Raw genomic sequence first — 19,931 nt, forward strand, 5'->3', positions numbered from 1 at the left:
TTGGAACATTTACTTTAGGTTAAACTACAGCTTTTCAGTCTTTCTGTATTCAAGGCATTCTTTCCGATTTTGGACATTTTGCAGTACACTTAGCCGAGTTACATTACATGGCAGTTACAGTATGATTCTTGGTCATTCTCAGGATATATTCTCTGGCCTAGCTTTCCTGTGTCTTCTTTAATCCCAGAAGAAGACAGTCTTTCTTTGATGTGGTTTTGATGATGTACTACTGATCTTATAGTTGACTCACACTTTCCATTTTTGGCATCATTGTAATAATGTAGATTTTCAGTAATCCCAAAAAATGAATATAAAAAATTTTTTTCACACTGATTCTGTCTTTTTTGTATGCCCATAAAGTGTTCAGCCTCTAGTTGAGAACTACCAAGCTAGATTCCAGGCTGGATTGAATACTTACTGTTTTAGGTTAGAGTTACGGTTACAAGATAAGCTCCTTGATCTTATGGAGGTTATAGTAGGAGAAACATTTGATAGATCCACCAACAGGTAAAGCAGTTTCTGATAGTGACAAATGTTAAGAAAAAAATTAAAGAATAATAGAATGAAGAGTGAATGAGAAGGGAAAGTGGGCTATTTTTCATAGGGTTCTTGGTGGAGGTGCCTTTGAGTAATTACATGGATAATGAAAAATAGGTCAGCTCAGAAGGAGCTCAGGGAAGGATGCTCCAGGCAGTAAAACAGCCACTGCAGAGGTCCTAAGAGAGGGATGGCCTTGGCACACATGCAGGCACAGAGGACAATTAAAAGGTCATTGGGGCTGAAACATAGTAGAGAAGATGGGGGGCAGTGGGACAAAATGAAGTTGGAGAGACGGGAAGGGGCCAGTTTATATTGGATCTCATAGGCCAACGTTAGGGAGTATGTGCTTTAATTGTAATGGGAAGCCAGTGGAGCTTTTTAAGCAGGGCAGTTGAGTGATACCGCCATTGTTTTTAAAAACAAAACAGAAAATAGATTCTACAGAGGCAAGAGTGGATACAGGGAAGAATAAGTAGGCTGTTGTACCCCAAGCAGGAGGTGATGCTGACAGATAGGGAAAGGTGGAAATAGTGAGTAGAGCTCATGGATAAGTGACCAAGCCTCATCTCGTGCACCAAGAAAGCCCACAGTCTGAGCTGCTGTTCATTGTATCAACTCAGCCAGAAGCACGAGGGCGTTGCTGCACCCCCTGAGTTTGGGGGAGGGAGGCGCATCTAGGAGACATACATCCTTCCACCATCACCTTGTCAAATCTGAATATAACAGATTCTTAAATATTTTCAGTGTCTCACTCCTGTAGACCATGTGAATTCAATTCATCCAGGGCTTCTCTCCAGTAAAACATGAAACCAGGAGGTGTTATTTTCTTTCTGTGTACTTCCCTCCATCCCCTTGCTGCTGCAGAATGAGGGGACTGGTTGTAGCCCATAACAAAACCACATAAACTTTTCCACGGATCGGGTTTGAAGAAGGGAAATCAGCATCTTGCCTCTTTTTTTTTTTCCTATTTTTTGTCTGTCCCCGTTGTGGGAAACCCTGAGAAATGTGTTTTGTTTTTTCCCCTGGACTTGACTGAAGCCAGGTCTCTCCTGAAAATAACGTCTTTCCCTGTTGTGTCTAACTCAATCTCAACGGCAGGGCTTCACTTCCAGCCTCAGTACTTGGTAAACACCCAATTTCTTGACACTCTTGTTTCCCAAGTCCACTGGGGTCATCTCGAGCCGTTGGCCTCATTCACGGAGGAACGTGGATTTCTGGGAAGTCTCTGCCTCCAGCCCTTCAGCACGGATATTAAAGGGCCCCTGTCAAGTTTTGAGGGGTGTGACCATTGCCAGAATCCCCACAAGCCAGGCCCCTGAGGGGTGCTCTCGCCAGCTGGCCCCCGTCCACACCAGAAACGGCTGGATTGCAGAGGTTCTCTGTATATGGAGCTGGCTGAGTTCCCCTGGATGAAAGGCAGGCTAATATAAACTGAAAATGTTATTAATAAGCAGCCACTTAAGAATTTCCTATGACTTGCCAGTGATTTGGGGGCCTCTGTGTGAACAGGGAGAAAAGCACAGCTTGTTTTACGTGGATTAGGGGACCAGCACAGCCCGTCTGCTGGGGCCTCGAGCAGGCGCTCGCTCAGGTGTTCCGTGAAGGGTTCTGGAACCTAACCGGTGCAGGTTTGCGTTTCCAGTTTCGTAGTCTCTCGGCTGTGGGAGCATAAGTGAGTTTCAGAAACACTTTGGGCCTTGGTTTTCCCCATCTGTAAAATGAGGAAGATATTACTGATTTCCGTCTCTTACTGTACTGTGAGGATAAAGTCAAGAACGCGTGGAAAGTGTTTTGCACAGAGCCTGGCGTACCCTCCAAAAATGTCCTTTTCAAAAGGAAAGTTAGAAACAGCACACCCCAGAATTGGAACCAAACTGACTCAATGTGCCCTGCTTCAGGGTGAAAAGTAGAAGATTTGGCATTCTAGACACAGCACGCTTAATAATAACGGCCACAGTGCTTGACTTCTCCAAGCACCACCTTCTCCTTCTGTGAAATGGCAATAATAACCCTTCCTCTGATGAACCTTGGTAGATATTTTTGGCAGTTCACAGAGTTCCCCGAATTGAAAGTGCATGGGAAGCTCAGAAGTGTTTGATTAGTCCCAGGGTCATTATCCAAGCCTGTTTACCTTATTGTATCTTGGTAAGAAACTAAGGTCATCTTTGTGACCTTGAAGTGTTAAAAGCATGGTAAAATAAGTAAGCCTTAGGTAAAGACGGTAATCAAATTCCCTTCGTCAGTCCAGCACACCTTCAAGTATATATTAGGTGTTTAATAAAGACTTACAGAAGTGATTTGTTTGCCACCCATCTGTTTTCCATTGATCTGTTTCCATCCCAACTAAAATATATTAGTAGGGGCTAGATCAACTTCTAGCAAACAAGAACCATGACTATTTTTATTGACTTGTTTTACTTTTTGTCCCTACACATAGCACAGGGCCTAGCAAACTGGCCCAGTCAGATTTCACTATAGCCAGCATAGTGAAGGTATTATTAAATACCAGCTGTATTATTTAATACAATGGCACCCCACTCCAGTACTCTTGCCTGGAAAATCCCATGGACAGAGGAGCCAGGTGGGCTGCAGTCCATGGGGTCGCTAAGAGTCAGACACAACTGAGCGACTTCACTTTCACTTGTAGGTATTATTTAATCCTAACAGCCACTCAGTGAAGTGGCAGAGATAGGGTTTGAACCCAAGGCACTGTGCCTCCAAGATCTTAATTCACTGCACGGTCACAGTATGCTATTTTTGAGTACTTAGGGGACATTTAATGCTTCAGATTTGGTCTCCATGGGGTTAGCCAACTTCTTCTACACAGGAGGTAGTGACTGAACAAGCCCTTTGGCAGGTGGCATGGAAAAGAAAAGCAAACGGAGAGGTGTTTTGTGGAGTCTTACAATTCTCATTTTGAAGTCAGGAGGTGAGGAGTGTTACAATTGTAGTGTTACAATGTGTAGTCATTTCCTCAGAAACTGTTCCCCTGAGGGACTCATCTGGAGAGGAGCTCTTGGAACTGGATCTGCTCAGCACCCAATGAAGGAAAAACGTACATGCCATAAAATCACAGAACATATGGACCAAGTGAAATGGAGGAACTGGTCCAGGCATAACCATTCCATCTCTCTGGTTGCTTCTTAGGAAGGCGGTGGGTCTGAACGCAGCTCAGGAAATCAGAGCTTCTCTAGGCACTCACAGCCTTTCCTAACGGATGCAGTGATGCAGGTAGCAGTGTTGCCATGGAGACACCATCAGTGGCCAAGCTCTTTCCCTTGAGGGTTCGCTCTTAGTACTCATCATGATGCTGAATTAGCTAGCTGTGTGTTTGGTCGGCAGATTTCTCACTGGCCTGTGAACATGTTTACAGTAAAGTGAAAACTCCTTCACTTGGGTTGCATGTGTACTCTTGCACCTGCTGACTTGTCACCATCTTAGACTCCTCTCAGTGTCTTGATAGCACCTTGATCTCTCTTACCTGCATGCCTTTATCCACCTGTCAGGAGTACTCCTTCTTTCTCTTTCTGCCTAGCACCCTCCTACTCAGCAAGATGGTATCCAGTGCCCAGCATGTGCTAGGTGTTCTATTAATAACTGACCTAACAACAAAGTCACAAAACCGTTCAATTTTTTATTTCTGTGTTTCAAAACTTATTTTGAAAAACTGCAGTGTTGTATACAGTTAACAAGAATAGCATGATGAACTTCCAGATAGCCTTCTAGAAAGGTCTGTTGCTAACATTTGGCACTTTTGTGCTGCTTGTTCCCCCCGCCCTCCCTCTTTCTCTTTTTTGCATGCACAGGCACACAATGCATGCACATATTTTCTTATTTTTGCTCAACCCTTTGAAAGTAAATGACAAGCATAATCCTTGACCTGTGTATTTTTCAGCATCTGTCTCCTAGATAAGCACCTTCTCTTAAGTAACCTCACAAGAACTTTGAAATTTATAATCTAGCTCTCTGTGACTATATTTTTGTGTCCTAGTCACACAAGGGCTTCTTACTATTTTGTTTTAATCCCTCACAATACCCACCAGAATGCATAGTATATAGTAGATGTACAGTGATTAGTTGTTTAATAAATGAAGCCGCCTGCAGCAGAGACTTGGGACAGTCCCCTCTTCCCCCTGGGCATTCACCTTCTCAGAGTCCTCTGACCCATGGTTCCTCCATCCAAAGGAACTATCACTCTCTAGCTTGCCTGTTTTGCATGTGGGGTGCACCACAGGGGCCCAAGTGTAATTCTCACCCAATGACTGTTGGGAATTGGGTGGGGGGTGAGTACCCCTGCCTCTTTGATTCTCTAATAGGAAGACATCTGTGAGGAATGTTCTAGACCATTTTCCACAGCTTCTCCACTAAATGAGTCACAGTTGCCCAGAGCTGCAGCTGCCCATCACCCCTCCATGTGTTGGCATCGTTCTCTGCCCTGCATCCCTTCTGCAGTTCCTTCTCAGGAGCTTGGGGATCACCTCCCAACCTTCTTTATGTTCTTTATGGTTATGTTACGTTATATTCTTTATGGTCAGAGATACTCATAATACAAAAAGGCATCCAGGAGGCTTAATTTAAAAGAAAAAAAAAATGTTTCCACTGCCTAAAAATTCCAAGATAAATTAGTCCAAAGTAGGGCACCATGTATGTTTCTTCATGGAAATATGAATTGACGTATTAGAGGAAACAACTGCCACTAAAAATGATCCTGTACCAAGTTGGGCAGCGCCTGGCAGGGATAATCTCCTCTTGGTGCAGATGGCCAGAGCCGCTGGAGCCCAGACAGAGGGCAGGGAGTATGATGGGCCAGACAGCGGGTTTTGGCTCTGCACTCGCACCAGCCTCGTACCCAGCTGGCCCTGTCACGGTCTCCGCCCTTGAGCTTCTGTGTTGATTAGGAAACCGTTCTTCCTTTCTCACAGAGATAGAAATCTTGCTTCCAGACATGGCAAGTGTCAAGGTTCATGCCTGGGTCCCTCAGTCAGACTGAGTGTTTCAAGAAAGAGGAAAAACACAGTATTGTGGCTGGGGAGATGGGGGGGTGAAGGAGCCATTGAGGCTGCAAATAACAGGATATGCTGACGTCTGGGTATCAAGACAGGGAGATAGGAATTCCAAGGCGAAGAGAATTCAGGAGAAAGGAAGAGCTTTCCTTCAACGCACTAAGATGGCCTCTTCCCCCAAATCACAGTGCTTCGGTACAGGCAGGGGCTCAGCCGCCTTGGTCACCACCATCCATGCCGACAGTGGTGGAGGAGGAGAGGTCACACATGGCCTCCTGAGACATTCACTCCATACCCTTCGCCATGCCACAGCCTCTGCTTGCCTTTCCTCTGCCTGGAGAACTCTCCCTGGTCTTCCCCAGAGCTGGCTCCTCCTCCATCTTGTGATCACAACTCATGTGTCATTTTAGTGGGGAGGCCTGTCCTGATCCATCCTTGGCCCCTCTCTCATCTCCTTGTTTGCTTCCATCATGACAGTCACTGCACTCTGTAAGTGGCACGTTTATCTATGTGTTGACCTGACTGTTGTCTCTCTTCCTCACTTGACTTGAAGCCCCTTGAGGTTAGAGATACTGTCTGAATCCCAGCATCTCTGTACAAGGCCTAGCACCAGTAGATGCTCCATCACTGTTTGCTTGAATGGTTGGACAGATAATGAGAAGGATGGGAAGATGCGCACAGAACAGAAGGAAGATTTGACCACTGTCCTAAAAAGTGATAGAAAGAGCTTTGGTCTTGGAGTTGGAAAACGTAGGTTCTAATCTGTGTGACTTCAGTTAAGTTGCTTATGAGTTTGTAGGATCATGTGTGTGAAACGGATACAAATGTCAACTTTATAGGGCAGCTGAGAAGGAATAAAGGTGATGATAAACTATGGAACAAAATGACTGTTATAAACCTTTTGTAAATGTAAGAAATTGCATAAACATTAGAAATATATTAGAAAACCTTTCCCTGCCATCCCCCAGTTCCCAAGCACATACTGGAGTCAAGGCCCTGGAGGTCAGACTTGTCCCATGGAGTCCTCAATCCTTTCGGGACATGTTTCCCCCTCTTGGAACATCCTCATCTCATTTCGTTTCAAACCAGCCTTCACAAGCCTATTTCTGACCTGCCTGCCTTCCTGTCTTTCTGACCCTCGACTTGTGTTTTTGTGCAGCGCTTGGAAGGAGGGAGCTAAAGCCTTGTCATATGGGCCCTGTGATCATGTGACTCAGGCAGTTTTGGAGGGGAACAGCTAACGTGCTTGGTGATAACTCAGTTTTGACAATTCTGATTTACTCATCATGGGAGTATCTCAGTGATACCCATTTTTCTAAAAAACTCTTTTTTGTTGTTTTTGTGTTGTTGTTCTTGTTTTTTATGTAGTTATTTTCTTTGGCCTTGCTGGGTCTTTGTGCCTGCATTTGGACTTTTCTCTAGTTGTAGTGAACAGGGGCTAGTCTCTATCTGCAGTTTGTGGACTTCTGACTGCGGTGGCTTTTAGCACACTGGCTTCAGCAGTTGGCGGTGCACAGCCTTCGTTGCCCTGTAGCATGTGGAATCTCCCCGGACCAGACACCGAACCTGTGTCTCCTGCATTGGCAGGTGTATTCTTCACCACTGCACCACCAGGGAAGTCCTCTGAGCACTAAGTGAAAGCAAGCAGACTCCACTTGTGGTTCTTACCGGCTCGCTTACACAGCACGGTAATGGCTTTTCTGCTACGAGTGCCCACTTCTTTTCATTCCTTACATCGAGGCAGCCTGCAGCCTAATAAAATCTCTCTTCACTCAAAACATGTATTTACCTGTTTTCTTGGTCAAACAGATAAGGTGGGAAAGCTGTTCCCAAAGGTAGGAAACTCAGAATAAGTTTTGGCTCCTCTTAGGTCAGTGTTTTGCATGCATGTGAAAAGCTGGATGTTTTTATAGGGAACTTGAGGGAATGGAGCAGCAGAGTGGACTGAGGAAGCCAGGCTCCTACCCAGCCCCCCAGAAGTCCGGCCTGCCCAAGACAGACCCTTTAGGTGGCTTGCAGTGATGTCAGTTACCGCACCATTGAGAGTCTGTGACCGATACACAAAGACACAATTCAGAGCCAAGGCTTAGTGGTTTTAGATTATCCATGACCCATCTCTCCCTAGTTGCACAGCAAATTGAAAGTTGATAGCTGTTGAAATCCAGTTTTCAGATTTTTCTTTTCTATCTATCTGAGGGACCCAGCTTAACTCTGGGATGCCCTTAAGTATGTACGCAGTTCCCACGTTGCCTGGTGTTCTCTAGACTATGTACATAAAGTCTCTGATCCTGCTACAGGGCACCAGATCAGAGCAAACCCACTTATCTGGATTGAAGAATGCACATCTTTTTGCTGAGAGTGTTGTGTGTCCATGTGTGGGTGGCTCTGGCTCATGTCTTTTTATTTCAGGCCAGAGTCTTGTCTCTCGGTACTCCCTGATAGCGCGCACACATAAATGAAATCTAGTCTCCAGTTCCTTCACATGAGAGGAAAAGAGGGCCCACATCTGTTTCTGTTCAGCAGTGATTATCTCTGGGATTGTGAATGTTTGAATTATTTTTTTCTTCTTCTTGCTTATCTGTAATTCCTGATTCTTTTCTACATACATTATATGTTGCTTTTCTTTTTATGATAAGGGGGCAGTAACATTAAATTACGATAAGGAGAAAAAGGCTTACTCTTTTCCTCTGGTTAAAAGTAAAAGGAGTGATTCTTATGCCTTTAGTGAGCTGAAGTCATGGAAGAATTTAAATACCAAGGACACATCTGTTAATTAGCAAAAAGCTTTGGAGGCCTTTGGGGTATTTTAGCCCTCTGTATTTTTTTTTTTATTATTAATTTTTATTGGAGTCTAGTTGCTTTCCATAGCCCTCTGTCTTCAACAAAAGTATCTTTTCCCACACCTGATCTCAGCTGCCTGAGGCATTGCTGTATTGAGCCCAGAACTGTGCGTTCCTTATCCCCCACTTGATTGTTGGGACTGAGCCACACTTTAAGCAGTCTGCCCCGTCTGCTGACCCTGCCAGTCTGACCCTGTGCATAAAAGTGACCTGAACCTGTCTGACCATGAACTTGGCACAGGGAAGCCCATACCACAGGGAAGGAAGAAGGCAGGATAGATGGCAGGCTGGCAGTGAGAGGCACTGTTTGATGACTGATACAGTCCTGCCTCTCACCAGCGTGTTTTCACACACATGCCCCAGTGGTGCCCAGCTGAGTGACTTAGTGATACAGTCACTTAGTGACTGAGTGACTGAGTGGACTTAGTGATACACAAGTTTAATACATCATAGTCAGGACAGTTGGCATAGATGCCCTGAGACCATTGGAAATGTTGGTAGAACACGCCAGTTTCCAGACCAACCTCTGACTCAGGTGCCCCCTTTTAACTGGGAGGATTGTTCCAGAAGCATGTCCTCCAAGTGCATGTCAGATTGGAATGACATGGAATGCTGGTGAAAATGCACTTCCAGGGCCCTGTGTCAGACTTGTCAAATCAGTCATGGGGGTACATCTCTACACCCTAGGCATCTCCATGTAATGTCTTAGAAACAGGGCATACAATTTCCCATGACGAGAATCATCATTATCTGCAGAGTTTGATGATAAAGAATTATCTGTCTCTTAAAAGTCATCCAACAGCCTCTGTTTTTTTTTTTTTTTGTCTTTCTGCCATCTCTCAAATTATTGGGCACCTACTTCATATTCTGATAATACTAGAAATGACCTTGAGCTGTCCTTGGAAGTATGCTCGTTTCCAGATCTGAGTCTTTGGAACCCTTGAGATGTTAGGACCATGAAAATGGTCCTGAAGTTTAGGAGAAGGTGGAGCTTAAGAGAAGTTGAGCCCAGGACCTCCTGCTGTCTCATGGACTTGGGCAGCTCTGTTTTATATAATGAGTTTCCACATAGGAGTTCTCTTGCAAAAAAATATTTTCCTCTCCTTAAAAAAAAAAAAAAAAGGAAGGATGAAAAAGAGAAGGGAAAGGGGAAGGGGGACAGGGGAAAGACTTAATGATATTTCCAATCCTATCCAAACCTAGAATCCTGCAGTCTACAACTTGAACTTGTCAGCATCATGTGACAATGAAGACTCCTTTTTTGCCTTCATCCTATCACTTCTCACACAAAAGGAGACATTGTGGTTCAGGGTTCAGTGTTGTAAATAACCTGTCAATGTCTCAAAGATGAGACACAGCCCCCCAACAGACAAACACCCCCGATCCATTTATAACGAATTCTTTTGCATCATGGTCGGTGGGTTCATTGGTATAAATCATTAGGCATTTTGCAAATGATTTGGTCACTGATGCAGATGACCAGAGTTCTTTGAGACAGTTGAAAGGAGAGCCTTCATCTGCTGGTCTTGGGTATGTCATGGAAGAGCCAGTTGTAGCTTCTGAATATGAAAGCGAATGAATTCATAGCTGCAACTTTAGGTGGGGGGGTGAGGGTGGTGGCGAGGGTTGTTGCTGGGTAGACGGAGGGAGAACGGAGGATGCAGGAGCTCTGCTCTCTGAATCATGCCTTATTCCTTGGAAACCTGTCATTCACAAACCCAATTATGTACAGGTAGAATGTCAACTCTGACAGAATGAAACCAATGCACGCTTTGTATGATTTTTTTTTAAATGAAATTCTGCTTTACTAGCAGATTCTATCTTCATAAATGTCTATTTAAAAAAGAAAAAACCAAAACCAAATCATATATTTCCCCACGCACTCCTGAAAAGCTTTAATCAGTGTGTTGAAAGCGAGAGCTCTTAGGTGTTGCGTGCATTTTGCCAAGAGGGAGAGAAAGACGTGAGAATCCAGAGAAATCCTCTTGGCTTTACCTCTGACCCTCCGCGCCTTTCTCAGCATCTAGGCCTTGCCGTTGCTCATTTGTAAACAGGAGTTATTAAATTAGTCCCTCCAAAGGCTGTCATGGAAGCGCTCAAAGGTTAAAAATTCTTTGCAAATAAAAATGCCTTGCCACAGCAGTGCCTGTTAATTATAAATGAGGAATGGAAGGCAGACAGCTAACGGGGAAAATACATAAGGTCCTGATGGTTTTGATTTACCTTTCTTTGGTGGTGTTTCTTTTCCTCCTCCTGTTTTTCCTGTTTGGTTTTGATTTTTCTGAATGTGTTTGTTGTTGAGTGAAAGGCTGCTCTCTGGTGGGAATGAGGTATGCCTTTCATAGGGTATTAATAGGGTTTGGGGGTCAGATGGATCCTACTTTGCATCTCTGTTCTGCTTTGTTTTCTTCTCTGGAAGGTGGAGGTGATAGTTCCTCTCTTGGAGGACTGGTGTGCAAATCTGAGCTCACAGGTGTCAGGTGGAAGCAAGTGATATGCTGTGTGCCCTCAGCCAAGCCCTGCTTGCCCTCATTTTGCCTCACCATTCTAGCTTTGCATTGCACTGAGCAGCTTTAATGTACTACTTGATTGAATGATATGTTGGGTTTTTTTGTTTATTGTATGTTTCTCCCCCTCTGAGTATATAGATTCTGTGAGGGGAGGGATCTTTGTTTCTTTTGCTTGGATGTCGCTAGTGTCTAGAGCAGTGCCTGGCAGATGGTAGGTACTTGGCGGTTACTTGTGAAATGACTAAAGAGGACACTTAGCCCTCTCCTCTTTCTCCTCTGTTCAGGCTTCTATTCAGTGAGACTCATTACGGATCTGGTTCTTTAATTCTGTTTGGCTTTTGTCTTTGTTCCTTCTTCTGGAGCTTCTGTTCATTAGACTATGTCTGTCCAGCATTAAAAAGTATGCTCTTCCCGGCCTTGCTGAATAAATGAGTTTCATTGATGAATATTCTAGAGACTGAATTTAGAAAAAAATATCTCTACATTTTGTTCTAAAAGTGTGACTTGCTAGTAAACCATTAGTCACCAAAGAGCTTCCTAGACTTAGTTAAACATAGGGAGACTTTTTTCCCCTTAAGTCATACACTGACATAAAAAGTTCTGGCGGGGGGCGGGAGACAACCTTGACTGCTTCCCGAGACCCCTGACTTCTTTACAGTAGGTGATTAATTAATGAGTTACTGTTAAAATGAGCTCAAACTATTTTTAAACGCAACAGCCAGGATTTGGATAAAACTTCTCTGAGTTTGGAGATGCAAACCAGATCCCAGTGTGCCTTCTTTTAATGTATGTGTTCAGTCAGATGAAAAGCAGGAAGTAGAAGAATCTGACAAGCCTCCCTTGGCTGGACAAAACTGATTTCGTTTCTTCAAGTACATTTTGGTATCAAAATTCAGGCCATTAAAAGAATAGGGACCCAAAAAACCCCCTGACTGATCATCTCCGTAGATGCAAAAAAAAAGCATTTGACAAAATGGAACACCCTTTGTTGATTAAAAATTCTCAATGACTATCATAGATGAAAACTTCTTCAACTTACTGAAGAAAAGTTACCCTAAAACCCCACAATTATGTAATACTTGATGGTGAAGCGTTGGTTGCTTTTTCTTATGGTCAGGAACAAGACAAAGAGCAACTTAGACATTTGCAACTTAGGATCGCTGGAGGACCTAGGTAAGGCATAAGACAGGATAAAGAAAAAAATAGGCATTAGATTGAAAAGGAAGGAGTACAACGATCTCTATTCACAGATGACGTGATCTTGTATATAGAAAGTCCTAAGGAATACACACATTCAAAAAAATGGAAATAAATAGAAAGACATTCTTTGTTCATGGATTGGGAGACTTAATATTGTTAAGATAGCAGTACCCTCCAAATTAAAGATTCATCACAGTGCCTGTCAAAATCCGAACTTAAATTTTTTCAAAAATTGGCAAGATAACCCTAAAATTTATAGTTAATAGTGCAAATGTCAGGGGCCCACAAAAGGTAAAAAAAAAAAATGTTTAAAAGAATAAAATTGGAGGACTCACACTACACAATTTCAAAACTTACTATAAAAGAGCAGTAATTAAGACAGTATGGTACTCGTATAAGAAGAGACATATAGACCAAAATATGAAATGAAATTGAGTTGAGAGTCCAGAATAAATCCTTATACTTACGGTCAACTGATTTTTGACAAGGGTCAATGCAAGTGAATTGAATGGTGCTGGGACACTTAGATAGCCACACAAGGATGAATTTGGATTCCTATTTCATACCATATATGAAAAGCACCTCAAAATGGGTCATAGACCCATAAATAAGAACTAAAACCATATAATTCTTGGGTGAAAATACAAGAGTAAATCTTATGACCTTAGATTCCTTAAATATGATACCAAAAGCAGAAAGAACAACGGGGGGGAAAAAATGGACTTCCTCAAAATCAAAAACTTAGGTGTTTCAAAGGACTTCATCATAAAGGGAAGACAGTCCACAAATGAGAGAAAATTTTTACAAAGCATGTTATCTGATAAGGACTTGTATCCAAAAAGTATATAAAGAATTCTTCCATTTCAACAATAAAAAGACAATTTTAAATGAACTAAAGATGTGATAGACATTTCTCCCATAAGATATACAGTCACATAAAAGGAAGTGTAACCTCGTGAGTCATTAAGGAAGTACAAACCAAAGCCTTTTTGGGAAGATACCACTTCGCACCCACTAGGCAACAATCACAGAGAAAGACAACGACAAGTGTGACATGACAAAAATGTGGAGAAAATGGAGCACTCATTCATTAATGGTGGGAATGTAAAAAGATGTAGATATTTTGAAAAATAATTCGGCAGTTCCTCAAAATGTTAAACATAAAGTTACTGTATGATTCAGCAATTCCAGTCCTAGGTAAGTACCCAAGAGAATTGAAAACATATAGAGAACTTGCACATAAATAGAGTAGCATTATTCAGAAGCAGCGAAAAGTGGTAACAGTCCAAATGTCTACTGACTGATGAATGGATAAACAAAGTGCAGTATACCTGTATAATGGAGTATTATAATGCAGGAAATGAAAGATTGACATGTGCTTCTGCATGAGTTTATCTTAAAAACATCCTGCTATGTGTAAGAAGCCTGTATCTAGTAAAATTCCATTTATGTATATGATAAGACTATTTGTAGTAAGATTCCATTTATGTGAAATTTCCAGAAATTTCCAGAACAACTAAAACCTTAAAGACAGGAAATAGATTAGTGGTTGTCAGGGCCCAGGGGGAGGGGAGGCTGAGAAGTTACTGCTAATAATGCGCTTGGAGTTTCTTTGGAGGGTGAAGAAAATGGTTTAAAATTAGATAATGGTGGTGCTTTCACATCTCTATAAATATATTAAAAACCAGTGAATTGTACACTCTAAAATGCCGAATTTTATGGTATGTGAATTACATCTTCACAAAGCTTTTGTCGAAAAATTCAGGCACATGGGGATTAGAATTCTGGGCCGTCTCATCACTTTTATAAGGTGCTCCTGAAACTAATTCTAAAGGTCAGAGTGCAGGTAGAACAGCTTATTTTCTTTAAATCTTTTTCCTCCTTTACTTTTTTCCTCTCTTTTTACTTTTTATTTCACTGGTGGAAGCTAAAAGTGCTTTTGTGTTGCTGACATCAACGTTTTTATTGCTTCATCATTTTTGTAGCCATGGAAAAGGGAACAGATGGTAATCTTAAAAGAGAAATGTTCAATTTAGGGGAGAGAATTGTGTCTTTGGCTGCTATCTTTTGAAATAATTCACATGCATATTGCTCTTGTACATTAAAAAAACAGCTACAAATGTGGGGTAATTTGGGGTTTCTGATTAGAATTTCAAACCCACAAGGATCTTCAGTGGAGATGAAAATGTCTTTCCCAGGCGATCTTAGGGTCAGATTTGTTTTGTGGGGAAAAAAACCTATTTTTACTCTTCTTAAAGAAAATCTCACCTGCAGTTATTTTTAAAATCACTTTCTTTTCCTAAGGTCTGGAAACTTTTTATAAAAATGGAATGTTGTCAGTATTTGTTAAATCTCCTGGTAATATTTCTGGTCTGACTATGTATGGTATATATTTAATTACTATTCCAGTCAAGGAAATTGTGGTCATGGTGCATATCCAGTGTTCTACCTAGTAAAATAAAAGGTATTTTGACTTGCCTCTTGGGATACTGATTTAGAAGAGGTCGGCATCCATGTTTAAATGTCCTTAGCATGCTTACCTGGTGGCCTCTGACTGTTCAGGGGCTTTGCAGGTACTCAGGGCCACGCCTTCTACAAAGACAGGCGGGTGTGGAACACTCCTTTAGATGCTTTTGCCAAAAGCCAGTTGCCAAGGAATGTGTTTATGGTTTGGGATCCAAGGGCTGGAGTGTGGCAGGCCAAGTGGAAAAATGGTCTCTTTTGCCTTTCTTCTCACCTCCTGCCTTCGCTGCTTGCAGGAAGATCTGCCTGCACTGCAAGTGCCCTCAGGAGGAGCACATGGTGACGGCGATGCCCCTGGCGATGGAGAAGACCGTCAGCAAACTCATGTTTGACTTCCAGAGGAACTCGACCTCAGACGATGACTCAGGCTGTGCCCTGGAGGAGTACGCCTGGGTTCCCCCAGGACTGAAGCCTGAACAGGTACCATTCTTTCTCTTCTTCTTCTTCTTTTAAATATTTATGTATTTGGCTGCACTGGGTCTCAGTTGTGGCATGAACTCTTAGTTGCAGCACGTGGAACCTAGTTCTCTGAGCAAGAATTGACCCCTGGCTGCCTGCACCGGGAGTGCAGAGTCTTAGCCTCAGGCCTACCAAGGAAGTCCCAGAGATACCACTCTTGACGGAAGGGCAGTCATGGGGTTGGCTTTTCCCTTGATCTCGGCCGTCGTTGCTCATTCCGGTTCAGAAGGAAGAGCTGACTTTGCTGAGTCTGAGAAGATGTTGCTGTACGGATGAAGACATCTGGGTCCCCAGTGAGAAACCAGGAAGAGAAATGAAACTGCGCTAATTCATTCTCCATTTCCATTGAAGCTGTTACCAAAAGATTTTCTAGAAAGGTCTAGAAACATTAGGTAATGAAACTGCATTTTTGGAGAGGGAAGGGGTGTCCTGCATTGGCCATCAATCTTACTGTTAAGATTCTTTGTAAAGGAGAGTAAGGAAATGAGGATTTACATAGTGATCTGATGCTGCGCTGAAAAGTTTGGCCCAGCTTGACAGAGAAAGACACTGGCACTTCCTGAAACATTTTGGCACTGCCCACAGGCGATAAATACTGCTGGCTTGGTTAGATGAACTTGGTTTCTTTCTGTGTCACTGCATTTCTCTCAGTCATATACAACCTTCGCTTTGCATTTCTTGGTCTTTGGAATTTTCTCCTGTTCCACCCTCCTGTTGGTTTAGAAGCCACCCCCCGCCCCCCTGACCCCGCCACCATAAGCTGGATACTTTCATGACCCTCCTTGTGCATTTTTGAGAGACAGGTTTATCACAGCCTTCAGTGTTTGACCACTATTCCCTTCCTCTCACGTAGAAAGGTTCTTTCCATGTGTCTGGCAATGCTGTAAAGCTTAAAAAGCCCTAAAAGGTTTTAACTCTGGAACTTTAGATGTGATGCTCTTAGAAAAAGTTCTTTATGATGAGAGAAGACCCAAAAATTCACCAAGAACTTGAGGATAGGACCCTGATAACATCTTGGTTAGCCATTTCTCATTTTCCTTCTTCCAATAATGAGGTTGTCATTTGACAGATGGAATCGCACGCACACAGCCAGGATTTGTTTAACCAGCAAAGGATTGTTTAAAATTTTAATTAGTCACTAATACTTAGAAACTGCTCGTACTTAAAAAATTTTAATTTTAAAGTTGATATTTAGATCTTGAAATTTTGAGAATCTGGAATCTTACTTTCAGTAGAATCTGAAATCTTACTTTCTCAAGGATTGGTGTGCAGGCCATTGATTTGAGTGCGAGACATTCTTTCCAGAGTTTCAAAAGAGTGAATCTCCAGGTCAGCGTGGTCATGACTAAGCCCATTTCATCCTTTTGTGTTCATCTTCCTATACCCTATAGGCATTTGAGTTTTGTGAATTCTATTCTAATTCTTACTAGGATGAAAATGTCTTAGAATAGAAACTTTCACAGAAAATAATCTCTGTGAGAATTGAAAGGAATTCTGTGTTGGGTTATCAGCAGAAATAAATAAGAATGTTTTCTCCCAGGGGCTTCCCAGGTGGCACTTATGTTAAAGAAACCACATGCCAATACAGGGAGACATGAGTCATGGGTTCGATCCCTGGGTTGAGAAGATCCCCTGGAGGAGGAAATGGCAACAACCCACTCCAGTATTCTTGTCTGGGAAGTCCCATGGACAGAGATGCCGGAAGGGGCCTGGAGGGCTACAGTCCGTAGGGTCACAAAGAGTTGGACGCGATTGGAGAGACTTAGCACGCATAGAAGTTTTTTCCCAGTTTGTATATTAAGGTTAAATCTTTATTTTCTTCCGTTTCAGTAAAGACTGTATTATTAATAAGTTGAAGAAGAAAGAGAATATTTGATTGAGTTTGTCTGGAAACTCAGATGAGGTGGTGGGTGACTAAATATCTGTATTTGACATCACCTTCTACTGCCAGTACTTGAGCAGTGAGTTTTCACACCTTGGTACATCTGTGAGCCTGTTTCGTTTTTCTTGCTAACCTCATTTCCAGCAGCTTCCAAGAGACCCACCCTTCTTTTGTTCATGTTGCTTCCTGCTGAACTGGGCTCTGAAATTCCAAAGTTAAGCTATTTTCAGTTCCCTGCTTAGGTAGATTCTTTTCTAAGGCCATTAAGTATCATTCTGTGATGTCCAGATTCAGAGAACATTTTCTACTGACCTAAGAGAACAGACAGTTGCCAAAGTTAAGGGGCTTGGTGACATCCATCAATTCTAAAAATGATTGCTTACGTATTTTTGAAGGCCACTTGCTTCATCAAAAGTGAATATCTTTGGGGAACATAAAACATCTTTCTTTGATTTGTTTTGAAAGAAAATGATTAATGCTATTAAATCAGTGGTTTGAATTATGTCACATGACAGAGTATTCCCGTCTCTTGTAATTGTATTTTTCTTCAAACGGTTTTCTCTATTCACAACACTTACTCAGACCTATATGACACAGATGATTAGAGAGGAAATTGTTCTCCAGAGAGAGACTATCTTTTCAAGCTATTTGAAGGGCTCTATATTTGCCTAATAAAATATGAATCTGCATTAAAGGTGTTTCAGGGGATCATCTTGCTTGAAAAAAATAGTCCTCAGATTTTTAAATTACAAGATCTTTGAAAGTCTATTACTTATGGAACTGATTATAGGTTTAAAGATTTTTTTTCAAAGGTTGCCTGGTAGGTTTTAGAAAAACTTAAGACCCAGATACCTCTTACTAATAAAAATTCTGGTATTTAATATGATGTTAGTTGTCTCTGACTTGAGAAAAAACATTTTTCTATCAGGAGAAATTACAGTGGATATTAAAATGCTTTGTGCTGGGGGCAAAATACTCAAGACCAGTTAGGGTTCCAAGTAATGTGTTTTCATTTTTGTTAAAAACCTTTCATTTCATTCCCTGGTTGTGAGGTTGGTAATATACCTTCGGGTGACACTCTTTATTATTCTGTTTCTTCTGAGAAATGCCTTCAGTTAAAGAAAATGGAAATTAAAGCTACCCCCCTTTGAAAAGGAGGTATTCTTGAATATGGGCAGTTAATTTTATTAAAATCTACTAAGTGCAAAAAGCCAGCCTTCTTAAAATAGTATAAAAAACCATAAAGATAACAGTTGATGCTGGAAAAGAAAGGCTTCTAAGGTGTGTTTTTTAATGACCAGACGGAAAACTGATCAGAGAGGTTGCCAAGATCCTTTGTCTCCGCTTGCTCCAGGTGAGGCATTTAATATTATGCAGAGAGCCCTGCGGAGGCAGGACGGAAAACTAGAGTCTTCCCTGATGGCCCATCTGAGGTCATCTGTAAGGCTCCAATTTCTCTTCAGACTCCAGCAGGTCATTGTATGCGCTCTGTCTCCTAGAACTGCTCTGGGGAGACATTTATAGTAGATAATACTTTAGGAAGAATTTGGAAATTATTTAACAAGCTGTAAGGAAGGAAAACGGTGAGCAGGGTTTCTAAACCTCAGTGCAGTTGACATTTTAGGCTGAATGATTGTTGCTGTTGGTGCAGTCGTGGGCATTATAGGATGGTTAGCAGCATCCCTGGCCCCTACCACCTACTTGATGCCAGTAGCACTCACCACGCCCTCCATTGGGATGACCAGACCCAGACACGTATCGGAATACCATTCATTGCCCCTGGGGGATGAGCTGGGCACCCTGGTTGAGAACCACTGGGTAAAAGTAATGTTAAAACCTGGAGGACCTGTCAACACAAGCGTGGCCCAATCCGGACAAGAAAAGGATGACTCAGTTGAGTAAACATTTATTTGAGTACCTCCCAGGTCCTACCTCTGGTATTACAGCTGCTGCCTTGAAACGAGGCTGAGTATTTGGCAGAGTGAGAAAGGTGATCCCACGCTGCTTGAGCAGAGGCCAGTACTCATCCTCCCGATAAGTCAAAACAAGGATTGAAATGGTGTGAGGAGCAGGTTGTTGGGTGGATCACCATTTGTTCTCCAAAACAAGATAGCATTCTCTTTCCATAAGGGGAAGACTTTGCCTATTGAAAAAAGGGAAAGAAAAGAAGAAAGAAAGCAGATAAAAATCACTCATAATTCTGCCAACCACAGAAAACTGTTTTCCAACGTTTTTGGAATGTGTGTGGGCTTCCCTGGTGGCTCAAACAGTGAAGAATCTGCCTGCAGTACTGGAAACACAGAAGATGAGGATTCAATCCCTGGGTTGGAAAGATCCCCGGAGGAGGGCATGGCAACCCACTCCAGTATTTTGGCCTGGAGAATCCCATGGACAGAGGAGCCCAGCAGGCTACAGTCCATGGGGTCACAAAGAGTCAAAAATGATGAGCAATTAACACTTTCATTTTCATTTGGAATACATGTAACAAGAATCTATGTGTATAGGCTTACATTTCTGTTTTGTTTTGGACCAAAATGTGATGATGCTATCCATTTATCTTGAAATTTTTTTCAATTCGTGTATTGTGAACATTTTTTTCTGTTTTTTTTTTTTTCCTGTATTTGAAAGTCGCTCAGTCATGTCCGATTCTTTGTGACCCCATGAACTATACAGTCCATGGAATTCTTCAGGCCATAATACTGGAGTGGGTAGCCATTTTCTTCTCCAAGCAATCTTTCCAACCCAGGGATCGAACCCAGGTCTCTTGCACTGCAGGTGGATTCTTTACCACCTGAACTACCAGGGAAGCCCAAATTTCTGTATTTAGACCCAGATTATCTTTTGGAATAGGTGCATAGTTCTCTGTTAGTAGTTACCAACCTGTAGTGGCACCACTCGCCACTAGGGGGCGTTTGGAAGTGTAGGTTTAGATGGGGGCAGTTATTGTCAAAATGGTTAGGGGGTTTCACTCCAA

The 19,931-nt window shown here is 42.3% G+C and overlaps 1 protein-coding gene across 1 annotated transcript in view; it reads left to right on the forward strand.

Moving 5' to 3' along the window:
- The window catches only part of PRICKLE2 (prickle homolog 2 (Drosophila)), a 150,164-nt gene that overhangs the window by 36,584 nt on the left and 93,649 nt on the right, over nucleotides 1–19,931 (forward strand). The window contains exon 2 of the mRNA XM_010851924.1: nucleotides 14,853–15,036. Coding sequence (XP_010850226.1) covers nucleotides 14,893–15,036 — 144 coding nt within the window. The 5' untranslated portion in view covers nucleotides 14,853–14,892. The remainder of the gene's footprint in view (nucleotides 1–14,852; nucleotides 15,037–19,931) is intronic.

Source organism: Bison bison, unplaced genomic scaffold (assembly GCF_000754665.1).
Source record: "Bison bison bison isolate TAMUID 2011002044 unplaced genomic scaffold, Bison_UMD1.0 scf7180017864304, whole genome shotgun sequence".
Taxonomy (NCBI): domain Eukaryota; kingdom Metazoa; phylum Chordata; class Mammalia; order Artiodactyla; family Bovidae; genus Bison; species Bison bison.